This window comes from Mycteria americana, chromosome 6, assembly GCF_035582795.1.
Source record: "Mycteria americana isolate JAX WOST 10 ecotype Jacksonville Zoo and Gardens chromosome 6, USCA_MyAme_1.0, whole genome shotgun sequence".
Classification (NCBI taxonomy): Eukaryota; Metazoa; Chordata; class Aves; order Ciconiiformes; family Ciconiidae; genus Mycteria; species Mycteria americana.
The window spans coordinates 8,699,900-8,727,183 of record NC_134370.1 but is presented as its reverse complement, the minus strand read 5'-3'; the positions used below and the strand labels follow the sequence as shown (position 1 = coordinate 8,727,183).

The 27,284-nt window shown below is 37.4% G+C and overlaps 2 protein-coding genes across 2 annotated transcripts in view; one reads left to right on the top strand and one right to left on the bottom strand.

Annotated features, from left to right (window-relative positions):
• Window positions 1-4,337, bottom strand: part of HSPA12A (heat shock protein family A (Hsp70) member 12A) — a 109,046-nt gene extending 104,709 nt beyond the window's left edge. The window contains exons 1-2 of the mRNA XM_075504469.1: window positions 4,144-4,337; window positions 19-66 (exon numbers count right to left, since the gene is read on the bottom strand). The gene's annotated coding sequence lies outside the window, so the exon portion shown is untranslated. The remainder of the gene's footprint in view (window positions 1-18; window positions 67-4,143) is intronic.
• A 169-nt stretch (window positions 4,338-4,506) lies between these two features.
• ENO4 (enolase 4) lies at window positions 4,507-25,717 on the top strand. Its single transcript, XM_075504478.1, is given in 15 exon segments — window positions 4,507-4,671; window positions 7,171-7,299; window positions 8,529-8,719; window positions 10,258-10,397; window positions 12,492-12,661; window positions 12,890-13,021; window positions 14,567-14,632; window positions 15,363-15,425; window positions 16,536-16,703; window positions 18,509-18,634; window positions 20,935-21,130; window positions 22,103-22,170; window positions 22,730-22,847; window positions 24,919-25,021; window positions 25,023-25,717. Coding segments are annotated over 15 exon segments (1,896 nt in total). The 5' UTR covers window positions 4,507-4,512; the 3' UTR covers window positions 25,090-25,717.
• The last annotated feature ends 1,567 nt before the right edge of the window (window positions 25,718-27,284 follow it).

The following is a 27,284-nucleotide window of genomic DNA, read 5'->3' as shown; positions in this document are numbered from 1 at the left end:
CAGTAAGGCAAAAATTACCTTTTTATTTGAACTCCTTAAACCCCTCTGCTACCAGCTTCATTTTTCCTGGAAAGAAACAGAAAGGCTTTTCTTAAAATCTGTCAGCAAGTTACAGGACTTGAGAACTCAATTAACACTATTTCTCACTCATTGCAATATTCACTTCAACTGTTACATACTTGTAAGTAACTTGGATTTCAAACTTATTTTTCACGTATCCCACAGATCACCAGTTTATGCACACTAGTCAGGTTTTACTTCTCAGTCATGGAAGCCTTTGATCTGCTAACCAGTAACAGATAACTTATAGATTGCTTCCAACCACTCCAAAAGTTTCTGTATTTGGAACTGCAAGTACTGCTTCTCAAACAGTTGAGCAAATTTTGGGGGTCTCTATTCCAATATAAAAGGAAAGAGGAAGTCGCAAAGCCTGAAGGGTGAAGCTAAAAAAATTTAGATTAAAAAAAAATCTTCTGCAAAATTCTTTATAGTGAGTGTAATGAATGAAAAGATTTACCAAAAAAAGAAAAAGGTGCTTTAGTGCTCAGAAGCTTTAAAAAGATATCAAATCATTCTTTTCAGAAAGGTATCTCATTTCAACAAACAGGTCAGAAAAGTAGAAAATAGTAAATCTCTCCTAACTAATACATTACTTTTTCTGCCTGCTGTTTGAACTGCAGGTTCAAACTAGAACATCAAGAAAACCATTCTGACCATAAAAAAAAAGATGATAAACAAGAATAAATTCCGCTGATCTATGTAAAAGTAAGTTTTTGTTTAGCAGTAATTACCCACCCTCAGAACTAAAAAACTCAAGTACATGTTCCCGCTTTTCTAACTCTCTGTTCACCTCTGAGTTTGATTGCTGGTTTGTGTAAATTGCAAATGTATTACGGCCACATTGCCACATCATCTTTGAAATTATATCAATACCTCATATGCAGTAACTGATGTATAAGCACACACTTTTATTTTCATGTCACAGAAAATATTTAATATGAATTTCACAAAGCCTGATAACATTCCGACTCTGTATATACGTGTAAGTGTACTAACATTTCAGAGTATGATATTGACGATATACTGACAAAAATCCCTATAATCCATCATGTCAGGGCCCCTGAACTAGGTAGGTTTCAATAATGCCTTAAAGCTCCTAACAATTACTTCAAAGTGCGTGCACAAAGAAATCATGTAGTAAACTCCTGATATCCGAGACTAAACTTAGCATTCATCAATAACCTGTGCATTTCATTAAAAAAACTACACACTACAAAAACCAGTTATATCACAGAGATTTGAGGACAATCTTCTGTAAACTCAAAAATTAGCTCAAAAACTTGTCTTTAAATAGTGTGCATTCCAAATCACCTTTGGAGTTAGAATGATAAATCAAAGCCTATCAACTCTCACATTTTAGTTCAGCAGGCTCCTTTGGAGAAGGCTAGGCTCACCCTCGCACAGCAGGAGCTGAAAAGACCCACAGGAAGAATCCTCAAACTTTAGGAAGAAATTAGTACTAAAACCCAGTCAACTTGAAGTAACCATTGGAGCGGAGAATGATTACTCAAGGCAAATGAACTCTCATATGAGTACTCTGGAAATTAAAATAATAATGCTAGAGGGAAAAAAAAAGACCTAAATAATTATTAGAAATTTCCAAATATCCAGTACATATATTACTCAAGTTCTTGGAAGTTTTTTATCTAGACTCAAAGCCCAATCTAAATGTTATGTTCGGCCACGTTCTAGGACAAAAGCCTTTTTTTTTACTCTTGTACATAAAGTTATATTTAGCTTTGTTACTGGAGTTTATCCTTTGTAGAATACAGAATATTAGGAATTAAAAGAAGCACTACAGAAGCATTTTAGGTGTAAAAAGAAAAAAATTAAAAAGCCTTTTTTATTTAAGAAATTAAAATGCCTCAAAACCAGTAATGTACTTGTACAAGAGTATTTGTATCACCAAGCTAAAAAGGCAATCCTGATTTTATTGGAAATGTCATGCAGTTTTTATGTATTCAGACTTGACTTCAAAGAAGACCCTGTCAGTGGAATGAGCACACATTACTCTTCTGTGAAATCCTACAAGAACACAGATGGCAGCGAGACCATGATCTTAATTGATTTAAGGGGCAAGTTTATATCTTTAAAGCAACATTTTAGAACAGCAAAAAGCAAATCCTTTATGCGACACTTAAGCATGCCGTATTATACTTGGTTTTAGAGTGCCCTGGATTAGCACCATATATAAATACTCAAGTGAGATGCAAAGCATCTTGTGAAAAAAGGAATGTACACAATACAATATCCTAAATGAGGAATAGCTGATCATAATTTATTTCCTGGCACAAGAGTTATAGTAAAGGCAAGAGGTGATAAAAAATTATGTACAGCTGCTCTCAAAAGAAACACAAGACCCGTTTCTCTACCCACCCAAAATACTATATGATCTAGAAGATTTGGGGACAAAATCTTTTGAGAAGACAAAATATGGCGTTACTGGAGACTCCTAGGAAAGTGATGATTGCAAGCTTAAACAGCTGGTTTTGTACATTTTAAGTGTACGTGTTGATATAAGTGAAGCATCTTCATTGTTTAAAAACAAAAAAGAACTCCTATAGAGCGTCATTTGTACCTGGTCATTTCTCAAAGGCCAGAGTCACACCAATCACATGCTTTTCCTCACTGGGCTTGTTCCTTGGGGCTTGCTACATATACTTTGATTAGAGAGTTTTTAATTACACTTTAGCCTGTTAGCACCATGGGGCCAATAAAACTAAGAGAAATAGAACTAAATTTTTTTCATTCAACACAACTGTTAACTAAACACCAATTAATTACACCCACACAAGCCTAATGAAGATAATGGGGTTGCAGAGAGTTCACTGATGGTATGAAGTGGCTTGCAGTATCCTAACCTTAATCAGTTAACAACTTCATAATAGGTAGGATCATAGGATAAGCCATCCTCTTTCTACTACTACTATTACTGTTAATGGAAATTACATGGCAATACAGATAATTCATGCAACATTCACTTGATCATGAACCAAAAATAATAAATACTTGAGGGGAATCCTTACTAGTATTTCAAACGGTTTATGAAAAAAAAAAAAAAGAGTGCAAGGTTATTATAGTTAAATAAACTGAGTATCAATCTGCTTCAGCTCATTGCTTTCCTAAAGGCAAAGCTGACAAGTTCTTTTTCCCAGACGGTTGATCAATACTCATAGAGCAATACATGAAGCTGTTTCTCAACGATGCATTTTATTTAGAGCCTTTTAAAAGGCAGAAGGTGGGAAACTGATCTAGAGGCACTTGAAATGTATCAGAAGGTACAGCATTTGCGTCAGGTTGTATTATCTATAGTATGATGATGCTCTCAGAGAACCGCACCAGCACCATTACCTCCAAAAGTCTGTTCTTCCAGGAGTACTTTATTAAAAAGGAGCTTTGTGGGCTAAGCACATGCATGCAACAGGGATCTGGGACTACTCCACTACTGCCACCCGGTCCACCGACCGCGCAAGCCCCTCCTGAGCAGTGATGTATCCAAAGGAGCAGCCACCCACCACACTAACCTGTTCCAAACGAGGAAAATCTAACGAGGTATTTGCTGCCCGCTCTCCTCAAGGAACGGGTAGTGTCAGTTTAGAAACTTCTTCCGAGGAAACGGCTTTAAAAAAAGAGGGTTTAACTCTCTGGAGAGGTACCATACTATTTCTGAAGGATGTGAAAGGAAAAGAAAATGATTCAGTAGGGATTTTTCTTCATTATCACCCAACCTAGAGAAGTGAACATACAATGAGCAAAGGTCTACACATATTGATTTTAGAGCTGAGGAAGTGTGCAGCTAACAGCTTTTTAAGTATCTCCATTTTCAGTTACTTCAACAAAATTACCAATGAACAGTGTAACAAAGTGAAAGTTTTTGTAGGCAATTGCAGGCTAAAAATGATCATTTAGGTTGTGAAACGTTTCTTTTCATTGAAAGTAAAGGGCTTTTAAACGCAGAAGTAGTTACTGGGGCATTTTGCAGCGTTATCCTCACTAGACATTTCACAAACCATAATCTGTCTCTCTTTCAGGACGATAATCTTACACAATTTTGTCGTTCAGAGACTTAAAACTAAAGAGTACCTGCTCGAGGCATTCTGACTTGGAAGACCATAACCAGCCTCTGAGGGAAGCGCGAACACCGCACGGCATTAAGAAAACCAAACCAAACCAAACCAAACCACCCCCCGGCTCTCCAACCGAGCCCGGGGCCCAGCAGCGCAGCAGGGGCAGGGTGTTCATTAGCGGCTCCGGGGGAGCACAGCGCCGTTTACCGAAGGCCCCCGGGCCGGGCCGGCAGCACCCTGACGGGACAGCTCTCCCGCCCAGCGCTACCGGCGGGGCCGGGGGGAGGGCGCTGCGCCCCGCCGAGCGCGCGGCTCTCGCGAGAGCTCGGGCGGCCGCCGCCGTCGCCTAGCAGCCGGCCCGGCCCGTAGCCTCCACAGCCCCGCCATGGAGCCCGGCGGGCGGCGGCAGCAGCAGCAGCGGAGGCTCCAGGGGCCGCGGCAGGAGGCGGCGGAGTACTACCGAGGCCACCGAGTGCCGCAGCGGATGGAGGAAGCGCTCAACGCCCTCTTCCCCCAGCGCCCCGCGGATCTCTACGGGGAGCTGGTAGCGCGGGGAGGGGAAGCAGCGCCCAGGCGCCCGCCGCCCGCCCCGGCTCGTCCTGAGGGAGACCCTGCAGCGCCGCGGGCCGCGCCGGGCTGAGGAGCCGCCGCCCCCCGGCGGGGGGAGCGGGGCCGGAGGAGGCTCTCCTCGGCGAGCAGGGCCCTTCCTGGCCCTGCTTCAGGGTCGAGGAACGGCGTGGAGGGGGAGGCTGCCAGCGGCTGCGTGGAGCTCCCCGAGGCACCCATGGGTGCCCGGCGTACCGGGCTTTCCCGTAGCCCCCTCCCAGCTACCTGGCGTGGGCGCCGGGCTCCGCGCTTGCCCTCAGGCAAGGGGGGTGCTGTCCGCCCTAGTGCTGCTTGCCCGCCCCGAGGGCTTGATAAACCAACAGGTTGATGCGAGGAGCTTGACGTCTCTGTGATTAAAATTTAGCTTAAATAATTTTCTGCTGACTCGGGCGAGGTCTGCGATGGGTTGGTATTTGTGACCAGTGGCACTTTGATGCTGGGCCAAATACATTTCCACAGCAGCGGGGCTTTTTGTCTTGTGCTGGTTGCTCGTCTCAACACAAAAACAAAGTGTGTTGCCTTGGGAGGGCACAGATGGACATCCCTAATAAAACTGCTGCTCAGCACGGTGATGTCCTGGGTCAGTAGCAGCAAGACACTGGGTGCTATTCACATTGCAGCTGTTCCTGAAAAGCAAAGAGGCCTCAGTGGAAGAATCAGACCAATTTTATCTGTTCCCAGTTGGCAAAATGCTGTAGACAGTAGTCCTAATGAAACTGCTGTTAGTGGTGATACTGGAATTGCCAACACTACAATAGTGAGCGGCTCTTGAAAAAAATAATTTCTAGTATGTTCTTTGATGTGAAAGTGGCTGTGGAAATGAAACGTTTCTTTACATCTTATACCGTCTCCCATCTCCAAGTGTTTTGACATCACCAGTGGAAGGGATTAGAACTGGTAACACCTGTTCTTGCTTTGCTTGGTGTTTGGCATGTTCCTCTTCTATGTAATGTAAGTGTTTCCTAGTTTTCCCATTTGGCAAGTCGCAGTTTGGTGACCATTTCCGATACCAGAGTAAAAAATGAAACTGGTAAGGAAGTATGTTAGTAAACCTCAGGTAGCAACTTAATCCTTTTTTAAAGCAACATCGGTGTTCATTAAATATGGACAGAGCCCCAAGTATATTCTCATAATTGGATTATGACAGTTCAACAGGCCCATTAAAGATCATGTCGGAAGAAGCAAGAGAACTCTGCCTGCCAGAAGTCTAGGTTTTCAACCTTTCTTACAGGGCTCAAAGCTTGCTAACCTAAAACCCCAGATTTCCTGTGGAGTAGTGACCCCTAGCTATATCAGTTGTCTTGTGTCCTGTTACTAGGTGCGGCATACCTGCAACTCCTTAAAATTGGGCCAGCCTTGTTAGTTCAAGTTCTGTCCAACCAAAATAACACTTCTAATTAGGAGAGTTTGGACATTGTGTTAAATAACCTTACACCAAGTACGTTCTCTAAGAGGAGTCTACAAAAGGAGCGGTTATCATTGTTATTGAGGAGCTTGCTGACAAGCTTCTCTTCCTTCCAAATTAAATCTTCCGCTATGAAGATCTTTAGTATTGCATCAGTTGAGTGTGGAGACACATGAGCTACTGTACATATGTCTGATGAAGCAACCTTGAAACATTATTAGGTATCTAGGACATTAAGTACTTTCTATAAGCAAGAATTATATTCTGAAAATACTTCTCATTTTTCCCTGTCTGCAGCACATACAAAATTTTATGCGTAGCATTTCACATGAGAACTTTTTCTGAGCAGGAGGATTTTGGTTAAAGATTGTTTCTAGTGTGTTTTTAGGGAAAAAAAAATTACAATGTTATTTCAAAGCTTAATAACTACTTGTTAATGAAAGCATACTACAGGAATTTTAATATAACATTAGGATCTAGTAGAGTTCTGTAGGCATTTCTAAGAGTTTTTCCTGTCTAGGATCTTTCTTCTCTCCTTATGAGAGAGAAGAGACATTTATTTTTCCAAGATCTTATTCACAGACAAAATCATTATTTTATAGCAGCTCACTGCACAGGGGAGGTGGAGGCTATGTGAATTCTAATAGAAATGAGTTTCATGAGTAGCACGATGACTATTTTTGTTATTCAGTGTAAAGCCAAGTAAGAAAATAGGACAAATGCCTATTTTCTAGGAGGATTAAGGAGATTTTGATACTCATCACTAACTTTGCCAAATAAAACACATGTTCGTCTAACCTGGATGTGGCTTTGGACTTCCATGCTTAGATATGAGTTGGATCTGTTCCCTGGAATCTCATTCTTAAGCAGATAATATAGAAGTAAATGTGCAGTGTAACAGAAGTATTTTGAATACTGGGACGTATAAATGGATTTGCTCAATGGTGGATTTGATTTAAATATATTTAATGGAATAAAAACCTCTTTGCATAGAAATTGACTTTTAATGAAGTTCTTTCTCTTTCATTTAAGGCTAACTACTTTTCTAAATTTTCAAAAGCTCCAGTAATATGCAAATTAGTTGGAAGAAAAGTTCTTGATGGAGTTGGCCAGCCAACATTAGAAGTGGAAATATACTGTACAGTTAAAAACTATGAGAAGGTATGAGCTGCTTCTTCCTGTTTTATTTATTTTAGTAAGACAATATCAGGGAGACGTACTATTCTACTCACTTCGTAAGGTACATTTTATTTTCCATCTTTAATGAAAGGATATGAATCCCTGTGACTCAACGGTTGAGCAGTGTTGTAACTTAGGAAAAAAACTGTCATGAAAAGTTAGACAGTGGCAGCAACTATAAAAACTATTTTCTATGAATTAGACAATACTTAGCTTTATTTTATGAGTGGAATGTGACAGTGCATCTTTGTATATTAAATTTTTGTCTGTCTTAATGATCATGTAGCTTTTCCTTACACCCCATATCTAGCCCTGTAAGTTCATTTTCATTTTACATTTTTCTTTTTTTTATTTCCAGATCCTTATATTTCTATTTGTATGACAGTGTTTCAGAAAAATATAGTACAGGTGAAAAACACGGTATAGGTGAAGGCACTTTTTTACACTGAGCTAATAGGCTGATGTGGGTGATAGTTAAGTCAAACACATCCATCTAGCACCTGCAATGCAAAATTGATGATGCATTGTCATCTCTCCTCCAGCCTGAAATATTCAAGATACTGGCTTTGCAACTCTAGCTATTGTGAAGTAATTATTTATAGTTTCCCTCAGTTAAACTATGGTTCACTTCATTCTTGAATTAAATATAATTTCATAGATATTCACAGTATGTAAAGTAAATACTATTAATGCAGGCAACTCTGTGATATTTGTAAATGATGTCTTCATTAAGTGAATTTTCTTACGAATCGTTTATCCTTCAGCAGTACAGAAAGATATGTTTAAATTACCTAAGTAAGACAAAATGTAACTGATCATGAGGGATGGCATTAAGCATGAATGCTGATGAATCATGGGACAACAGGCTACCAACAGCTGCAATAAAGGATGGCATAATGACCCTATGATCTTTAAAATAGCTGCATTCTATTCTGATAACAAAATATATGTATAAAGCAGATCTGTCGGCAGGTTTTTGCCTAAGTAGTTATAACTTAGGTCAAGAAACTTGAATAACATCTGTGATTACCAAAGTATAAGAGACTAGGAAGAAGGTGCTGGATGAAAAAAGGTAAGTACATGGAGCAAATAGTAGATTTGGAGTTAGGTACTTGTAGAGTTGATAAGGATGTATACTTCTTAGTCTTCCAAATGACATTTCCAAGTTAGAAATTAAATAGTGTTTTAAGCCTTTTTACATTTTTTTGCAGAGGATTTGTTCCACTGTCATGTCTTCTCATTCTCAAATACCTGAAAATGCTTTACCTGAAACAACTGAAGCTGATGAGAAAGAAATAAATGACTCTGTTAACACTGCTGTGGAATGGGTGAATGAGTCACTGAACATGATGTTAAGAGACTTGAAGCCTACTGACCAGTCTAAAGTTGATAAGATGCTTGGGTAGGTCTTGCATATTATGCAAATTATAGCATTTGAAATATAGACCGTTAATTCACATTGTAAATGAAAAAACATACAGAGTATTCAATGTTTTCTAGTATTTTTTTCTTTATATTTTTAGGATATGATGTCTTTCTCAGATACATTGCACTATATTATTTCCTGCTTTTTTCATAATTATGATATGAAAATCATGTTGTTTTTTACAAGGCTTCATACATGGGATACAAAAGTAAGGGTCGCTGAGAAAAAAATGTCTGAACACATTCATGAGTCAAAGGCTCCGTTTAAGGAACTCCTTCAGTGCCAGTTTAATTCAGTGGGGATGTTTTTTCAGCCTGCAACTCCACTTCTGTTCATTGCACTGCAGAAAAAAAGTGGTACGAAAGGCCTGTGTGTGTGTCTTCTGCATTGAGCTAATCGACAGAAAACATGCATATATATACAGTTTTCAGGTTCTGGTGGAGTCTTCTTTCTGAGCAAGCTGCTCGAAAAGGCTTCTTACTTGGGGCAATTAGTTTCTTTGGAAACATAGTTTCTTTAGTAAACATCCATGTTTACTTTTTCATACAAATATTTCTTCTTGGGAGCATCCCAAAGTAAAAAAAGAATGGGCATATTTTTCCATTCAAAGAAATATGTCTGGCTTTTATAAGAAAAAAGATGTAAGGTAAAAGCATCACAGATGTATCTGAATGTATTTTTACAGTAACATTAGAGGAGCTACCTGGCAACAATTATGGCTTTCTTCACCCTGGAAGCAGTAATATGGCCTATCATCCTCTGCTGTAGTTGGAAGTGTTTCTTTCAGCTACATCACTGAGGGGAATGACGCTTTGCTGTAGGGGTAGCGGTTGGACTGCCACACTTAACACAGACTGTAGCAAACAGACCTCATTGCTTTCCAGGTGGATTAGCTTTAGGGAAACCTTGATGAAGGGAATAAGGACTCAATTGGAAATAAATTCTTCCAACTGAAGGGAGTCTAAATAAGATTTTAATGCACTGTTTACACTACTTGATATATCTTACATACTCAGTTTGTCTGAATTGGGTGACTGTGACCCATGTATGCAGTTTCCACTTGGTGCATGTAATTGAAATTCAGCCACTTCTGAGCTGGCAGCCACTTGGATAACCAGTGTACAACTGACCTATTGGATTAGCAACCTAGGCCAAGCTGGTATAGGTCATGAAGTTATGACAGGATCTGTTACTACCCATGCAAAGCAAATACATCCTTCACGCTAAGACTGTCTGCACAGAGCTGACTTTCAAACCACTGTGATTTGACAAGCATGTGTTAAGGTTTATAATACTTGCTTGTGGTTCTTTTTGCTTAACCAACGCTGCAGATGACTACCAAAAAATAATGTCATTTATTGACTTCTCCAGTTTCACACAATGAGTCTGTGGCAGAAGCTCAAATAGATGTCCTTAATCCATCTCTTAGCATGTTCTTTAGCCTGTATCCTTTGTCTACTTGTCACATGTCTAACAATATTTTGAGCCACTAATCTTTATGCCTTTTCCCTCAGTGAATACTTTACAAAAAAGGTAGAAGAAAAAAAAGAAATTCAAAAGCAAGAAGAAGGAGAAGCAGAAGCCACTCTTGCCCTTACTTCATGCACTCCATCAGCAACAGCACTACCTGGGGAAAAAAAAGCAGCAAAACCAGGTTTTTGTTTATTTGATTTTAATATTTTCTGCAATACAGACATTGATAAAGGTGCTAAAATACTTTCTGAAGTATTCTGTGGACACGGAATACTTCTGAACACATGACACAGTGTCTCATATTTAAAGGGTTTGGTTACTCTGCCCTAAATCTTCTTTCTGATCACAGCAGTTCTACTGCAGAAATGAGAGAGGGGAAAATACAGAGTTTTCTCATCATTCACATGCATTAGTTGAACAGAGTTTCTGCCTTTGTTTTACAGTTGGCTTAGACAGGAGGTTATTACTCTTCAGACTGAGGAATAAGAATGGAGGAGGATGCAAATGAAGAATAAAAATGAAAATGATAAGGAAAGAAAAGGGAATCACAGAACTGAACAGGAAAATGGAAACAAAATTAAGATAGAAGTTGAAAAGAATGGAAAGATGGAGGAAGGGATATTTCTTGCTAACACTGAGAAAAGGAGGAAATAAGGTGAAAAGCAAAATAGAAAGAAGGAAAGGGATGAGATGGGAGTGATGGGCAGTAGAGAGTAAAAAGAAGTAAGCAAACAATGCTACTAAAGGAAAAAATGGTGTGAGAGTAGAGAAACAGGGTAAGTATACATGGCCAAAAAAACCCAAAGGAAAAAAACACCATATGGTACCTCCATATATGCATTACCCTCAGAAAAAAAGGTTTGTTACCATTTACTGGAAGGGCAGAAAATTTTGGCAAATTATTATTTCCTTATCAGTTTAGTTTCACCTGTCATATACTGTCAGTAAAACCTCCCAATTAATATGTTAGATGTGTGCACAGTAAATTCACCTTTGACCTGCAGTGTAACATCTGCAGTTGTTGGGTCCATCCAGATATCATCATGTTGTATATTATACTTTTAGTCAAGCTTCTGCTGATACATATATTACTTGTTTCCACTAATTGTATTTTCTTTATATTTGATTGTGACATTGACTGTAATATTATTGTTAGAATCAATACCTGACTATTTGGAGCCAAAGATTATAAAGCTACTTGTTGTTACAGGAGTCCAGTAACAGATGGTGACTTCCAGTAGCAGGTACTTTTCAGAGGTAGCATCTATGGTGTAATTTATGCAGGTTACAAAGTAGTGTAGTGGAAAGAATCTCTGCAAAACACTGCAGTTTGATTATCAGAGTTCCTCAGTACTTGATTACTAGTGTCTATGTGTGTAGGTCTTCATCCTCAGTGTAAGAGGTATAGAATCTGTGTACAGTATGCAAATTATGTATAATCTAATCTGCATATCCAGTTAAGGTCCTATTAAGAACATTTTATCATAAAATATCAGTTGTATCATGTAGTATTTATATTTTATTGAAATCAAAACTTGTATGGTACTCCTATTGGGAACCAAAGTAGTTGATAAGATTTACAAAAAAGTCCCCAATACATACAATTCTTGAGAATCAGACTGCTTATATCAGTTTCACATAGGTGCTTACTGTACACGTTCATGTAAGCACTGTAGGCAATAAATATGATAGTGGGAACTGCTGGGTTTCAAGCATTTTGACAAAAGCTACTCTGCTGTATCGGAAAGGATAATAAGTTCTTTTGAAAATTTAACAAGACTATGCATGTGGAATATTTAAAAGACCTGTTTTCTCTACTGGAAAATCCAACTGTAATAGGCCTACATTTTTTTCACACTCGTTATTAGAAGCTTGTAATGAAAATCTTCTAGGTTGTTTATGCAAAAGCTGAGCATATAAGGAGGACAATAAAAAATATTGAAATCATGCTTATGAAAGGAACCTGAAAAATATGACATTACTGGATATAAACATAGACAAATAAAAATACAGATTTCAGTGGCTGAAAGATCTCTAAAAGAAATGGATTTCAAATGTATTTGGCACCAGAATGAGGACAGATACTTTGCTTACTTGTAAGGTAATTTCATACAGAAAAAATTACAAGATTAAGTTTAAAAAAAAAGAACTGATTCTTTTGTAATAAGTTGAATACATACTGAAATGACAATATCATATTTACTTATATAACTGTGATACATAAGCACACATTTTAAACCAAGAAAATATTTAGCTACTACTTTCTGTCTTGTAGGGAAGAAGGTGGCAGTTGCAGAGAGAATGATCCCACCTGCAGAACCTGTTGAATCTGTGCTTTGTGGCAGCTTAGCCATTGGGGGAACATCACTTGCTATAGCTAAGGCTGGTGCCACCATTAGCCGTATCCCGTTGTACTTACATATTGCACTGCTGAAACGTAATCAGGTACGTGTGACTTTTGTCGTTTTGTTTCTTTTATCCCAGTTATCACAATTATTCTAGAAGTCTGAAGCCAATAGTCTCTCGTGACAATGGTATTAAATATACCTCATAGAATGCACTCTTAACACCATTGTCTGTAGCAGTCTTTGGACCCTGTGCCATAATTTAAAAATATAAGAAATTATTCTGATTTTAAACATTTTTATTTTCACATGGTACTCCCAATTACAGAATTCACCTAAAGAAATTAGTCTGCCACTCCCAATGGTTACTCTGTTGAACTGTGAAAAATTTTCACCTGCAAAACTGAAATTAGTAAAAGAAGTTATGATTATACCGGCAGTTCACTTATCACTCAAACAGGTACTGTTTCATTTTCATTTCTATAAATATAGTCTAGAGACTTCACATATGTACTGTATATGTACATAATTATATAGAACTTTTCAATATAGTCCTTACAAACTGTATTTTTCATTTTCTGTTTACTTGCAAGGCCAAAGTTTTAACAAATGTTAGTGCAGAATTCTAACACAAGGAACATTAAAAGAAGTAAATAGATGAAGATTTAAAGGAAGATACATGAAGATTTCAAGTTAAAAATGTATGTGTTAGTATAGAGGAAAAAATCAGTGCATTGAAGAAGATGTAGGGGAATTGTGTTACACAACAATAAAAGATTTTAATTATGTTTAGAATGTGATTTTACATCAGTAGCTTATAAATAGTATCAGTTGATTGAGCATACAAAACAATGAAACTCATAACAAATGCACAGAAAAGCATAAAATCTTCAGGAATAAATTGCTTTAAAAATGAAATTGCAAAGACAGAAAGGAATACAAAGCAGAACAAAATCTATTCAAGGGGCAAGAAGGATGGATGAGGCAGACTGGATCAACCCTCTTTTTTTGTTTAGCCATGTGTTGCATTAAAGAATGTATCTGCACAAGATGCCCACATTAGGGCTGTGATTTCTACTTTGTATGCTGGTGACCTGAACAAATAGCTGAGCTCGATTCTCTTTCTTTTTCCTTTTCCTTTAACTTTTTAGAATTGTCACCAAGAGCTCTTAATAAGGTTGCTAATTTTGTACCTTTCAAAGACATAATGCCTCCTAGTGCCCATGGGAGAGTAGCAAGCTGTTTGCTGCAGTGCAAAAAATGTAGCCAGTTGTCCTGTGTTGATGTGTTGTCAGCTGTGACTGACTTCTGCCCCCTTCAGTATTCCTTTACTGACACCATTTAAGAAAATCTGAAATGTGATTTACAAAGTTAGCGTTAAACTTTTACTGACTCAGCTGAAAAGGAACAAGAACCTCGTGTTGAAAGCAATGGATTCATTTAATTGGAGTGTTCCTCCATTCCCCAATGTTTAAAAATAAGACAGCGATTTTTTCCCTGCTACCTGGAAATGTTCTAAAGGTAAATACATTCAATTTTGTCAGAGTTTCCAGTTAGAAAGTCTTAGACAGAGTCACAATTGTGAACAGTGATTATCATCTTCCCACTTCTTAGGTTTATGGTTGGACTCGATGATCTTAAAGGTCTTTTCCAACCTATATATGATTCTGTGATTCTCAGATATTACACAGACCTGGATATTGCTTACTTGTTAGATTTGGGAAGGGTTCCTTTTGGGGAAGAAGAGGCTGCTTTTCTTGCCATCCCATTTAGCAGCATAATAAAATATTCCTGTTCATTCCACTGCTACTAACCCTTTATCATTGGACACCTGACTGCGTTTTGTGGGTGGAGGGATTGTGTTAAGGAAGTCTATAATAGTTTTTTAAAAAAAGATGCTATATTAAGATCTGCATTTAGAATAAGTGTTCTCTCTCTTCTGATTTAAGCTGCTAAAATGAAACAATTTATCTTTCTTTTGAAGATTACTGTTGTTTAATTTCAGGGCATAGAAAGAGTTCTGGATATTCAGAAAGAAATGATGAGACTCTTGGAGCCTCCAGGCAAAGCGGTACAATAAAAATGTGTAATAATAATATGATGTACTTCATTTGGTCTTTCTACTACTATTGTCTTTTTAAGCTTAAATATGGGACATTTAGCCTGTTACCAGGTTTAGTCTTATGGCACAGAATAGAAGATGTGTTTCTCTGACAGATGAATAAAACATTGGCCATTTGGTGATATTAAATTAACAAAGATAGAATAAAACATTGTTCTAAGCATAGTAAGACTTTCTGTTTAGCTGAAGAAGTACACTGGGAGTGAATGGTATCACAGTGAATGAATATACAATAATATGGTTCTGATCTTGCTAAGTCTCACATACATGCAACGTATTATTCAAGGTACTATTACTGTAGTAGTATATCAATCTCAGTATGTGCGTATGCTTTTTGCAAAGCAAGGTTGTTGGGTTTCTCCAAGTACAGAGTCTAGATTCTCATTTCTAAGATCCCCTGTATTTTTTATAGGCTAGGTGGGAATCTTTTGAAAAACAAGTGATAGTTGGGGTGATGCCCACATAGAAATAAATATTTGAAATGAGTTAGCACCTTGAAATAAAACTGGATAGTTGCTGATAGTATTCAAGACAAAACAGAAGGTATTTCCTAACTTAAATATTTGCAATCTCTTTAGACCAAAATTCAGTCAACTTTTTTTTTTTTTTTAATTCAGTCTCTCTGTCGTTTTTGGACTTTCCCATGGAACTGATTTCTTTCTTCTTTGAATCCCAACAGCCCAGTCCTCAGCTAGCAGACAGTAAGAAAGGCAGAGCACATAATAGAGGGAAGAAAGCTCCGGTAAGAAAAGAGATTTTCATTTTAGCAAGGTATTAACAACAGCATGGAACCAAAATGTTCTTAAGAAATGAAATATTAATCTACATTACCATTTTGGAAAGGTCAAGGCACGACTTTTAAATATTCCAAATGCTCATATTTTACGTAATAATTTGGATTCTTCTGACTTACTTTCCCATCCTGTGGAACAGTAACAGAAAGGGGAAATTCTTCTGGAATCTGGTCATTTTTCTCATATAGAAATCCTGCTAAATTATCCAAATGAGCATTTTGCAGGCCCTTAGCACCAGCAGAGAACATGCCCTTTTGATCATGTAGGCCGTAAAACTATTACCTGTCAGACTTGCATCTTGTGCTGTTTCCTAACTCTGGGAGCATAACTCCCCTCTTAATCATGCTGCATTAAGTTCCCAGTTCCTGTTTGAGGTTATAGATAACAGCAGATACAAACCAGTAGCTAAAGGGCAGCACTCACAATAGTGCGCAGTGTTTGAAAAGCCTACAAAAAACCTGACAACAGAAGGACATGTGAAATATTTGCTCAGTGCAACTCTGCCTGTGGCTCGTGTCCAGGAACACTGTTCCTGAGGCTGACAACTCCATGCAGCTGCGCTAGAGGTATTTCCCCTCTATGAAATTTGTTCCTCCTAGAAGTCTTGGAAGATTCTAGTGTTCCTTGAACACTCCATATATCAAAGGCAACATCAAAGTTGTAGTTGAGGGTAAATGAATAAAAACTGTTTAAAGTGGAGAATATGTTTTTGTGGCAAAGGGATAGTTCACAGCACCGGAAACTTTTATTTCGCATCCATGACAACTCAGTAGTTGTTAAAAGTGCCTTTAAAATCTTTTTGTAAACCAGTACTGGCCATATAAGAGTGAGAACTGCATAACTAGACATATTTCCAAGGACTGTTAGCTCTCTACTCATTAGCACTTTGTTACCCCTCAGTCATAGAGAATTGTCCTTAAAGTTGCTAATGTGATTTCTGAGAACAGATTTATATTTTGGTGACTGAATGCAGAGTGAAATGACAGTGAAAATATATATATAAGTATTATATGTATACATATGTGTAAATAAAGTGATTATTTTTGTTTTACTTTCAGCCACGAGCCTTAAAAAGAATATCACACTTAGGTTGCCTAATAACAGGATGTGATAATCTAGAACAACCGCTGCTCCTAATGCAAACAGCTTGCAACAATATAGGTCTGGAGCTAGGAACCGACATGTACTTAGCAATAAATTGTGCTGCTCATGAATTGATGGATTACGTAAGTTATTTTCAATACCTATTTTGTTGGTTTTTAAAAGGAATGTAGCTATTTGTTAACATTATTTATTATTACATTGCAAACTCTCCTAGAAGCTTCTAACTCCATTTTTTAAGGTAGCAATCAAGCAAACCAAAAGAATGGTCTCTGCATTTATAAATTATGGTTGAATCAGTCCTACAAGTGTAGCAGATATGTTATTGGATTGTGAGTGCAAGGGAACAACACATGCAGGCATCCTTCTGGTAGTTTGATGCAGTGGGAGCAGTGCGAATGCATGTATTCCTCCTCCGCAGCTGTACCAGCATACTGGTGGTGCACCTTGCGTGGAATAAGGCTCACTGGACCAAGGCAGACCCCCATTACAGCTTGTGTCCTGCCTACAGGAATCTCTATTACTCTCATGATTTAACGTTAATCATTCAAATGGTATAAGCCTGCCTCCATCAGCCAGGTTTATTCCTTTTCTCTGTTTATTTATTTAATAAGATTTTTCAGATCAGGCTGTGTCAAATACAGGAAACTGTTTTAATGGGCAAACACCTACTATGTGCTCTATTTAACAAACCGTCTTCATTTCACATTACACCTCAGACAATTTTGAGTTACAGTATTAAGCGCCAAATCCTGGTGGGTTTTTTTTTCCCTTCACCACAAGGTATAAATGAAATAAATATCTTCTATCCACCTTGCTTTCAAGGATGAAGAACAAGAAATTATTTACACAAGTATACTTCTGTAATTCCTTCACACCACTAGATGCTTATTTCTCCATTTTATTACAACTACATCTGTTGTTTTCTTCAAACTGCCTTGACCTTTCTGTGTATTTTTACTATGTGTATATACCCACTAACATTCATCTCATTGTGTATCAATGTTCATCTTTTAATTCTTATTTTTCAAGATTTTTATTTGACAATGTTGTTTATTTATCTCCAGCTGAAGTCTTAAAGTTCTTGCCCCTTGTTCCAAGACAAACCAGGCTTCTCTCTAAGCAGAAAAAGAAACTTCCTATTCCGTTTAATATCTCATGAGATTTTGTGTATTTGGGTGTACTATAGTGATAAACCTTCCATTATTAATATCTTTTGTGAAAGCCATTGCTTTCCTGACAATTTGTGATATCTGCATCCTATACCAGAACAAGCAAAATCTTAACCAATGAATTATCAGTAATTCTGTAACTTTTTGTTACTGAGCTGTTAAAGTCACTAAAGCAGCAGGTATTCTGGCACAGTTTGACAGTGTGCCCTTAATAATCCTCATACGCTGCAGTTTGTGCTTCCCATAATGATGAGACTAGTTTTAAACTAGCCTCTTTTTTGAAAGGGGAAAGAGGCAAGGAAAGGCAGTATCTTGTTTTTGAGCACTGAGGGTGCACTCCTTTCCCCTAGCAATATTTTATTTATGAAAATGAGGACAAAAAATTAACTTTTTTTGGAAGTGAAAAGTGAGATTTTTCATGCAAGATTTAATAAAAATGTCAAATATCGCTAACTTTATGATAAAGCGCTAGAAAATGCTGAAATAGATCTCCCTTGGTTTGGGAGTGGCATCTTTCAGAGACTTTGGCATGAGCCCACTGGAACCCACTGTTACTTTAGGCAGAGTTTTCTACAACAATGTGCTGACCACTTAGACATAGAGTAAAGTAGACGAGTGAATGTGTCCTTATTGAAGAACACGCAATCCACTGCATTAGTAGAGATACTACTGTCACAAGATCTGTATGCTTACGTTAGCACTCTGGTTTTTAAAGTATTACCTTCCTTATCTTTTATGCTTTTTACTTTACTTTCTAGGTTAAAGGAAAATATGAAATACTCACTGGAACGTTCAAAAGTCCTGATGAAATGGTTGACATGTATGTGGAACTGATTAATAAATTTCCTTTTGTTATTGCATTAATAGATCCCTTAAGAAAAGAGGTAAGATACCACAGTGCAGTCCTTGAAAAATGGATAATACTGTTAAGTGGCATATCACTGAACTTTTCACATTTTTACAAAACATAAAATACAAAGCTTCTGTTTTCAGAGTTTATAGGCACAAAAATATGACTATAAAAATGTATGTAACAATTCATTTGAATATCTCTAATTGTCAATAACTCTAAATTTTTATATACTTTTGACATAATTCCTGACAGAAAATAATCCTGGCATGAACAGAATATGGTAAGTACAAGTAGTTTAAAGAATTACAAGCAAGTGGGTTTTTTTCTGATTCTGCTTGCTAAACCACTGTCATTTTTATTACATTTTCCTTCTTATGTAAACAAATGATTCAAATTATAAAATATAATTATAAAATTCAACTGATAAATTATATTATATTATATGGGAGAAGCTAAAAATTTGGACATAGTTGTATATTCCTTAGAATCACTCAAAAAAAATTATTGCTGCTATTCTTTATGATTGGGATTTATACCCAAGCCAGAACAAACCTGTCACTGGCAGCATTGCTTGGCAGAATTTTAAAGTGGTAGCAAGATACCATGTATATACCACTGTGATCAAAGTTAGAGGAGTTAATTTAGTATGGCCAATAGATTACAATGATAAAGTAGAATACTATTAAGCATGTTATCAAGTTATAGATGGATGAAAGAAACAGATTAAGTATTAGCATTTATACATAAGATTAAGTTTCCATGTATTACAAAAAAGATAAAACTTAATTGTAGCAGAACCTACAATCGTAGACCTAGATTCTGCAGTTGCACAACTTAATAAAAATGTGCTCTTGCTGTCAAATTGCACACTTTATCTTCTTTAAAATAAATATATGGGGTTTGTTTTCATGAACAAAACATGAAGACCGTGATTGAAGGGGGAAGCAAAGTGATGTTGTCTTTGTGAATCTGCCCGCTGCCTCAATCAATAATTCTAAAACAGATGAACTGCAAAATCCATCTGATTTTGTTCTTATCCGGAACTTTAAAAGTTGATTTTTCGAATATCTGTATTTACTGTTACCTCACTCCGGTTAGCCTTGGCTCCCTGCACCGTTTCAGTCTGACTCTCTGAATTACCCATGTTCCAAAACACCAGATTATTCCCCACTCCTGCCAGGGCTGCAAAATTCCTTGAGAATTCTTGTGAAGAAACATATTTGCAATATGAAAATCTGCAGGAGAATTACAACAGACAGTGAAGTACAGTTTGAAATAGAATACTGTTAAGGGACATGCCTCTCCTCCTCCACCCCCGTCACAAATCTATGAAGTTTACCCATGCCACATCTTTACCACAGATAATTAGGTCCTTGAGGATTAGCTGTGGTACCAATTCAACAATTCATTGCCAGACAGCAGACCACTTTAGTGCTTAAGTTTAAACATTTGTTCAGGTGTCAAAAACTTCATTTGCACTTACATGTGGGCTTGAAATCCTTATAGGAATGGACCCTTATACAGATTGCAATTATATAGGTACCAAACCTTGTCTGATCCACAGACCAAGAATTATTACTGGCAGAATTATTAACTCAAAAAGTAATGGTTTTAATGTGAAAACTTTGTATTCTGTGGACATAAATAATGCAAATTAATTCATAAATTTCTTCTTTCAAAGTATTTAAATATCTTTGTCCTTTATTTATCCTTAAATCTCAGTGCCATGTGAACAATGCATTAAAATGAAGAAACAAAAACCCTAAAAAAATGGAGCTTTGCTGAAAAGCGAGTGTTGTATTCTGCTGTTCCTTATGGGTCAGTCTTATAGCTCTGAACATCCTGTCTTGATACGTGTCATTGAGTCTATGACTGCCTCCTGTTTTGTTATTTTATATTCAAACAAATATTCTGACACTTAAAATATTAACACAGGAATGAGTCCTCTGAAGAAAACAATAGAAAATTATTTTATATTCCATTAAAATTAAATAAATCTCAGGAAGGAAATCAAAATAGCAAACTCCTACAGTTAATTTAATTTGAAATATTTTAAACTATACTTGTGTGCAACTAGCTTTGATTAATTCCACATTAGAATTTATGTTTTCTAGCAAAATCTTAAAATCCAAGCAAAATTCTGGTGGTATGTTTCTCTTAGGTAGACATTTAAAATACAGTATAAAATATAATATGTTTATATGAAGGGTATCTGTAAGATGAAATACAAATTTTATTTTTTTTTTTTTTTTAATTTTTACCTCCTCAATTAGGGTTTTCATTCAGTTTAGTTTTTTTAAACTCCAGTTATTTACTTGATTGTTTATGCAGGACAGACAACAATGGAATAACATATGTTGTGCTCTTGGTTCCAAATGTTACCTGATTGCTGAAGATGCTGCCACATGTATTGCCAAACTTAAAATTGACCAAAACATAAACATACCAACGTGCAGCGGTGTTGTCCTAAAATATATTAACCAAACCAAGGTATCAGACCTCATAGAACTTACTGGACTTCTAGACGGTGAGTAGAAGGGGGGAAAAGGCTGACTTTCAAACCCTGCAAGTCAATAAATAGTTTTTCTACACCTGTAAATATTACATCTTTTTATTTAATTATTGCCACTTCTAATTTAGAAAGCGCTTGTCAGAAGAAACTAAAATTCACGTTTTGATTCACAAATCCCTGTTCAGGAGCTTTAAACATCATTCAAAGCTCCAACTATAGTAAATGAATACACTGTGGATGCTTTGAATGTGGGTGCCCTTTGATGCTACAGCTCAGTGTCATACAGTTAGATATCAGAATTAAACAAAATAAAAAAGATGTAGTTGAGTAATCTGAATTTTGACTAATACTAGTATTAATAATTAAGAAATCCAGACAAGTCCAAAATGTTTAAAATTGCAGTTTACATAATTATTGACTACATATTATTGAGCCTTTGTGGTAACAGTACTAAGAACTTGTGCAGTTTCATATGTAAGATTTCTCTCTGTATCAATTTTTCTTCTCATTTTTATACCCAAGGAATAGATGAACAAATTTGATATATCTAAGTTCCTTCCTTATTCCTTCAAAAAGCCCAGAATCACTATATCAAAGTGAGTAAATAGCAACTTAAAGATTTCATTCAGTCATGATGGTAAACTTTTTTATAGTGAAGAAAAATCATTACTATAGTAAGGAGCTAATTTAAAATAAATAGAACAGCCTCCTAGCCTGTAGAATACATTACCAGACAGATCAGCTAGAGACAGAAATTAGGATAGGATGTTAGATATTCCCTTAACCATGCTGAAAATAAAACGTAATGTTAATGTAGCAAACTAACATAGTTTGCATCTTTATGAGATGGGTTTCATTGGTTTTACTCCTGTTTGTATTTCAGCTTAGCTAGCCCAAAGGGAAAAAAGAATGAGAAGTCCAAAAAACTTCTGTGTCAAATATATAAAATATACACTAATGAAGGTTTTACGCTCCCGTTATATATAGGTCAGAGACATATTACCATATTAGGAAGTCCAGATGGAGAATCTTCTGATGACAGCCTTGTGGATCTGGTAAGTATTGAAAGCTGTTCAGCTGCAGAATTGCCAGAACACTGCTTTTAACATGAATTATTTTTTAAGGAGAAAGCCTGTTTCTGCTTGAGAAAGAAACGTTTTACAAAATGGGCTTTTTCTAGAGTTGCTTTTTTTCCCCACAGAGAGTTAATCTTTGAGTTTAAAGAGCGCACACAGGAAATTTGCCAAAGCAGGGAGTATATTCAAAAGTATGCATGATCTATTTGGTTGCATTAGTTTATAAAAAAATGTGAGTTACTTAAAACATTTCTGAGTAGTAATAATATTTTAGGCAAAAATTCTTAACACTAATATACTTAGCCTTTTTGTATTAAAGCTACATTTGCAAATAAAATTTCATTTCATACGCCAGTGAAAATTATTGTTTGCATCCAACGAATCTTTCACTGAGAGATTTTATTTCTATTTAAAGGAAGGTTTTTATCTATAGAAAGATAAGAATGTGAAATGCGAAGTAGGATACCATGTTTAATAATTAAGAATGACTTCAATTCCCGAGCCATGTAGTTTTAAAATACGCACTTTCTCGTTTAAGGCTGTTGGAGTGGGTGCCAGGTTTATCAAGTTGGGAGGTCTTTCCCGCGGAGAAAGGGTGACCAAATACAACCGCCTTCTTGCTATAGAGGAAGAACTGGCCAAGAATAGAACACTACGTATGAGCTTCTTTCTTACTTTGTTTTCAGCTTGCAATGAATACGAGAACAAAGATTGGAGGGAGAATGATTGAAACTGCACCACAGGAGGGAAGCGAAATCAAAAGACGATAAATAAGCGCTGACAAAAAAAACGTAGGATAGCACTTGCCACAATGTATATTGTTGTCCTAATGGATTATCTGTTTACTGAATGTTAAAATAGACCCCTTCTTGAGGAGTAGCCTACATTAAGCTTTTTTCCAGAATTAATTGGTTGGAGTCTTGAAGCCCACAGTGCAAAAGGAACAAAACAAAAACCATGCATGTAACATGCCGAAAAGCTGCCAAAACGGAATTTTAGGCCAAATACCCCACCTCCCTCAAGCCCCTAAACATATATTGCTAACAAAACTTCATTTCACAACCCCCTTTTGTGTCTTACTTTTCCAGCAAAATGTGTTTGGAAAGCTACAATTGCATGGGTAAGCACTAAATAAAACCCAAGAAAAACCGAAGTTGACTATGCACATTCAGCCTTAGCCACTTGTATGCATCTGCCTGCATTTCAGGATCTGCATCTTCTTTTTACACTATACACTGTTAAATGCTTAACAGTTCATTAGAACCACTTCTCACTTGTTCAGGTATCAATCAAGACAGAATAAAGGCATACAGTCTGAAGGGGAGGCAGAGAGACAAGGAGAGGAAGAAAGGAAGGAAAGGGTTTGCAAGAATTTATTATGCCGAAGAAAAAGAAAAATGAAGGAGAATTAAGTCATTTTACACTCTTGTTTCTAATCATTTTCAGTCTTGTGTACGTAGGATAGCAGCACTTGACATGCACACTATGGAACAAAGGTTTTATTTTAAAAAAAATTTTTATTGAAAATATTCTGTTTTCAAAATCTCCCCCTTGCTCATCTATAATCACTGTAAAAAACAGAACCATAGACAGAAATTCTTTTTTGCTAAGACAGTAGTTTCACAGAATGCATTTTTTCAAAAAACAAGACATAATTATAAAGAGCTATGAACTTTAACTGCCTCAGCAATATTAATATATTCCCTATTCAAATGGTATAGTCTAAACAAAGAGCTCGAGTTTGACAAATATTTAAACCTGTATCTCATGAAGTGAAATAGCACCAATTCCTGAAGCTGTTAATCGTTTGGCAGAAATAAAATCCAATAACTAAATCAACAGCAGGGAAATATTGAGATAGCATGTCTGAGCTGCATACCAAACTCTTCATTTGGCTGGGCTGCTAGCTATGGAATACACTGGAGAGCTGAGAAGTAGAGGGCTCTGTCAGTGGCTCGTAGATGGGAAGCGACACAGACCCATCAGGAGTTCCCCAGGAGCGGCTGATCGGGGCACGCAGCTGGGCCCAGGAGCACCAGCACCCTTGGCTCTCCCGCTGCCTTGCCCCCTCTTGCTACGTGGGTTGCACGGAAGGCTTTGCCCAAGCGCAGCCCCGATGCCGATGCTGTGTTTCAGCCACCGGATTCACCTGGAAGGCGTGCGTGAGCCGCTTGCAGGCTGAATCAGACCGGCCATCCCTTTACTAAAAAGTAACGTAGATAGCTGAGACGTATGCAGTGTGGGGTGGGCATCGTGTACGTGGTGAAACAGGGAGTTAGGTGGTGAGGTTAGGGAAGAAGGAGCGTCACAGAACTGGGAAAAATAGCAGTGAGAAGAGAGGTGAAGCGTTAGTTACAGGAGCGACATCTGAACATGGGCTTACATCAAGTTGTTAAAGCTGGGGTAGAGAAGAGGCACAGGCAGCTGATGGGAACTTTGCAAGAGCACCAGTGCGGAGGAAGATGAGTGTTCAAAAAAAGGGCAGCAAGGTGAGATGATTAGTGAAGAAGGGAATGCAATAAATATCCCAGCTCAAGCTGCTGTGCACCATGCCCTAATCCTGTAACTGAAGTGCAGGGCTATTGCTCCTTTGTTTCTAAGGACCAGACTTTTAAAGGTGTTGAGAGACTCTCATGTGGTATTTAAAAAAAATCTGAGTGCACCAGAGAACATTACAAGAAACCGGATTACAGCAAACATGAGTTACTTTTTTCTCTTCTATTTCAGGTGAAGCAAATCTTGAATTTATTGCTTTTGCTGAAGAATCACAGCCAAAAAACCAACTTCCTGATGCACTTCCTCCCCCAAAGCAGGATTTGTTGCCTCCACAGCTCTCAGCCAGCCCTGCAGGTTCACAGCCTGCTTGCTGAGCACCCAGAGAACAGCACACTGACCTAGGCTGTCAACAGGAACTTTTGGATCTATTTCTAAAAAAACCCATTCTAGTAAGAAACTCATATATTAACCATTCCTTAATCCATTTATTTTCAGGCACTTTAGCTAAACATTTTTAAAAGCATTCAGTTACTAGCTTCTCTTTTCCCAGGAGACCATTGCTTTCAGCTGAAACCAAGTTAAGTGAGCAGTGGCTATAGTTTGAAAATACCACAAAATTCTGTGCTGTATTTACAGATTGACAAAACAAATACCTCTGTGTTAAGTCCAAAACTAAATGTTTGTTTTGGGAAAGTCAAAATCTCTCTCCACACAAAGAGCAAGCTATTGACAAACAGTAAAAAAAAAAAAAAAAAAATTTACAAAAAACAAAGGCCTTGACTGTTATGCTGCTCCATCCCCCCACACACCCTCAATGCTGCTCTTAGATCTAGCCTACAAGGGAAATTTTGCTCCAGTTCTAGCTGGCTATCAATACAAGTGCATCAGTGCAAACCCCAAATGTAGGGCACAAAGCTGTAATTGGCATCACCAGGACGCTTGCTTCAGTCGGAGGCAGGGAATAACCAGTCAATTTCACAAGGTCTGGGAAACTTGTCAGCAGTCTTTTTAATAAGCAACAGTGAAAAGATAAATAATTTATGTCCTAGGTAACAAACAGTTGAAGTAAAAGAAATACTTCTTAAAAACTTCTGGGTTTTGTATAATTTGAAAACTTGAACATATAATACAGCAGCAATAACTGGAGGAAAGATACACGTATAAAATGTTGCATTTCAAATTCAGTGTAACGGATACCTAAGTGAAAAATTAACCACCAGAACTAACCGCCCCCCAGAAATGAAGATATCAACCAGAGACAAATTTCCCCAAGTCTAGGAATTATATGTAGTTCAGTAATTAGATCAAGTCCAAGATTTTCTTAGCAAACATGCAAAAAACACCAAAAAAGATGTGAAACTACCACACTCGTTACTATCATTGTATTTCCAGGAAAAGCACCAGACAGTTGCATGCAGAGCCAAACCAACAAACTCAGAACATTCATCCTTCAATACGATCACTGTTTCAAATCATTAAATAAAAAATAATCCAAGTGCATTCAAGTACTTGTCCACCCAATTTCAGTTACACCGATCTTTAGGCAAATCCCTGATTACATTTGTTCGTTCATTATAAAAAAATGAGATACTGTGTTGAATTTAAAAAGAGACAACAATGGAATGTGAATTGGCAGTGGAGCAAATCAATTACGTACCTATCTCACTGTCTTCACAGGAAATAAGGGCTGAGGGAAACTGGGATTTGTGTCAAATACAGACACCTAAAGTGTTACCTAGTAAAGAAATTAATGCCGCCAGCGTGTACCAGGTTCAAAGCAAAGCCTGATTTGTTAGTGCTGCGAGGTTTCAGCTGGGAGTTCTCAAAATGTTGATTCCATATAACTTGCAATCCTAGAACGACTGAATCCCAAACGTACTCCATACTCACGGGAGCCTCGGATGACTTATTTTTTGCAGCAGCAAATACAGACTGCAGCTGCAGCCGTTCCAAACTTTGCTGTGTAACATTGAGACAAAACCCAGGAGGTAAGTCCTCCTTTGAAAAGCTTTTCATCCAAATGAGCGCACCAAATCTCAGCCCACAAACTTCTGACTTTGGCTATCGTTACCAAAAGTCTTGGTACCAAAATGACATGCTGCACTGCCTCTGCTTTTCAGTCTTTGGGCTAGCTGTCCACTGGGGAATCTGAAACAGAAGTGTTATGCTTGTGCTTTTAATTTCCTCAAAAGAGCGTGTGTGGAGACAGCAGTAAGGAGATCTACAAGATCTTGGTTTAAGTAGATATCAAAATATTTTTAAAGCAATGTGTCTAAAACCTGATTTTTTAATTATTAGCCCCCATACTAAAGCTGATGTGTGTGTAATCACCTTCATAGGGCCTAACGCAAACATGTGCAATTCAAGAGGGAGGCAAGGGGCTTCTGGCAAGCTTTAGAACGGGCCTTTAACAAGGTATCTTCTCAACAAAAGAATAATTAAAAAAGCCTTTTCAAATACAGTTTTAAAGAAAAGGTAACTGACAATATCTAAGAAAATATTAACCGTACCTGGCGAAATTAAAATGGGAAAGGGATTTTGAGTGATACGTATTTATTTAACACTTTAATGCATGTAACAAAAGACCATTTCAATCT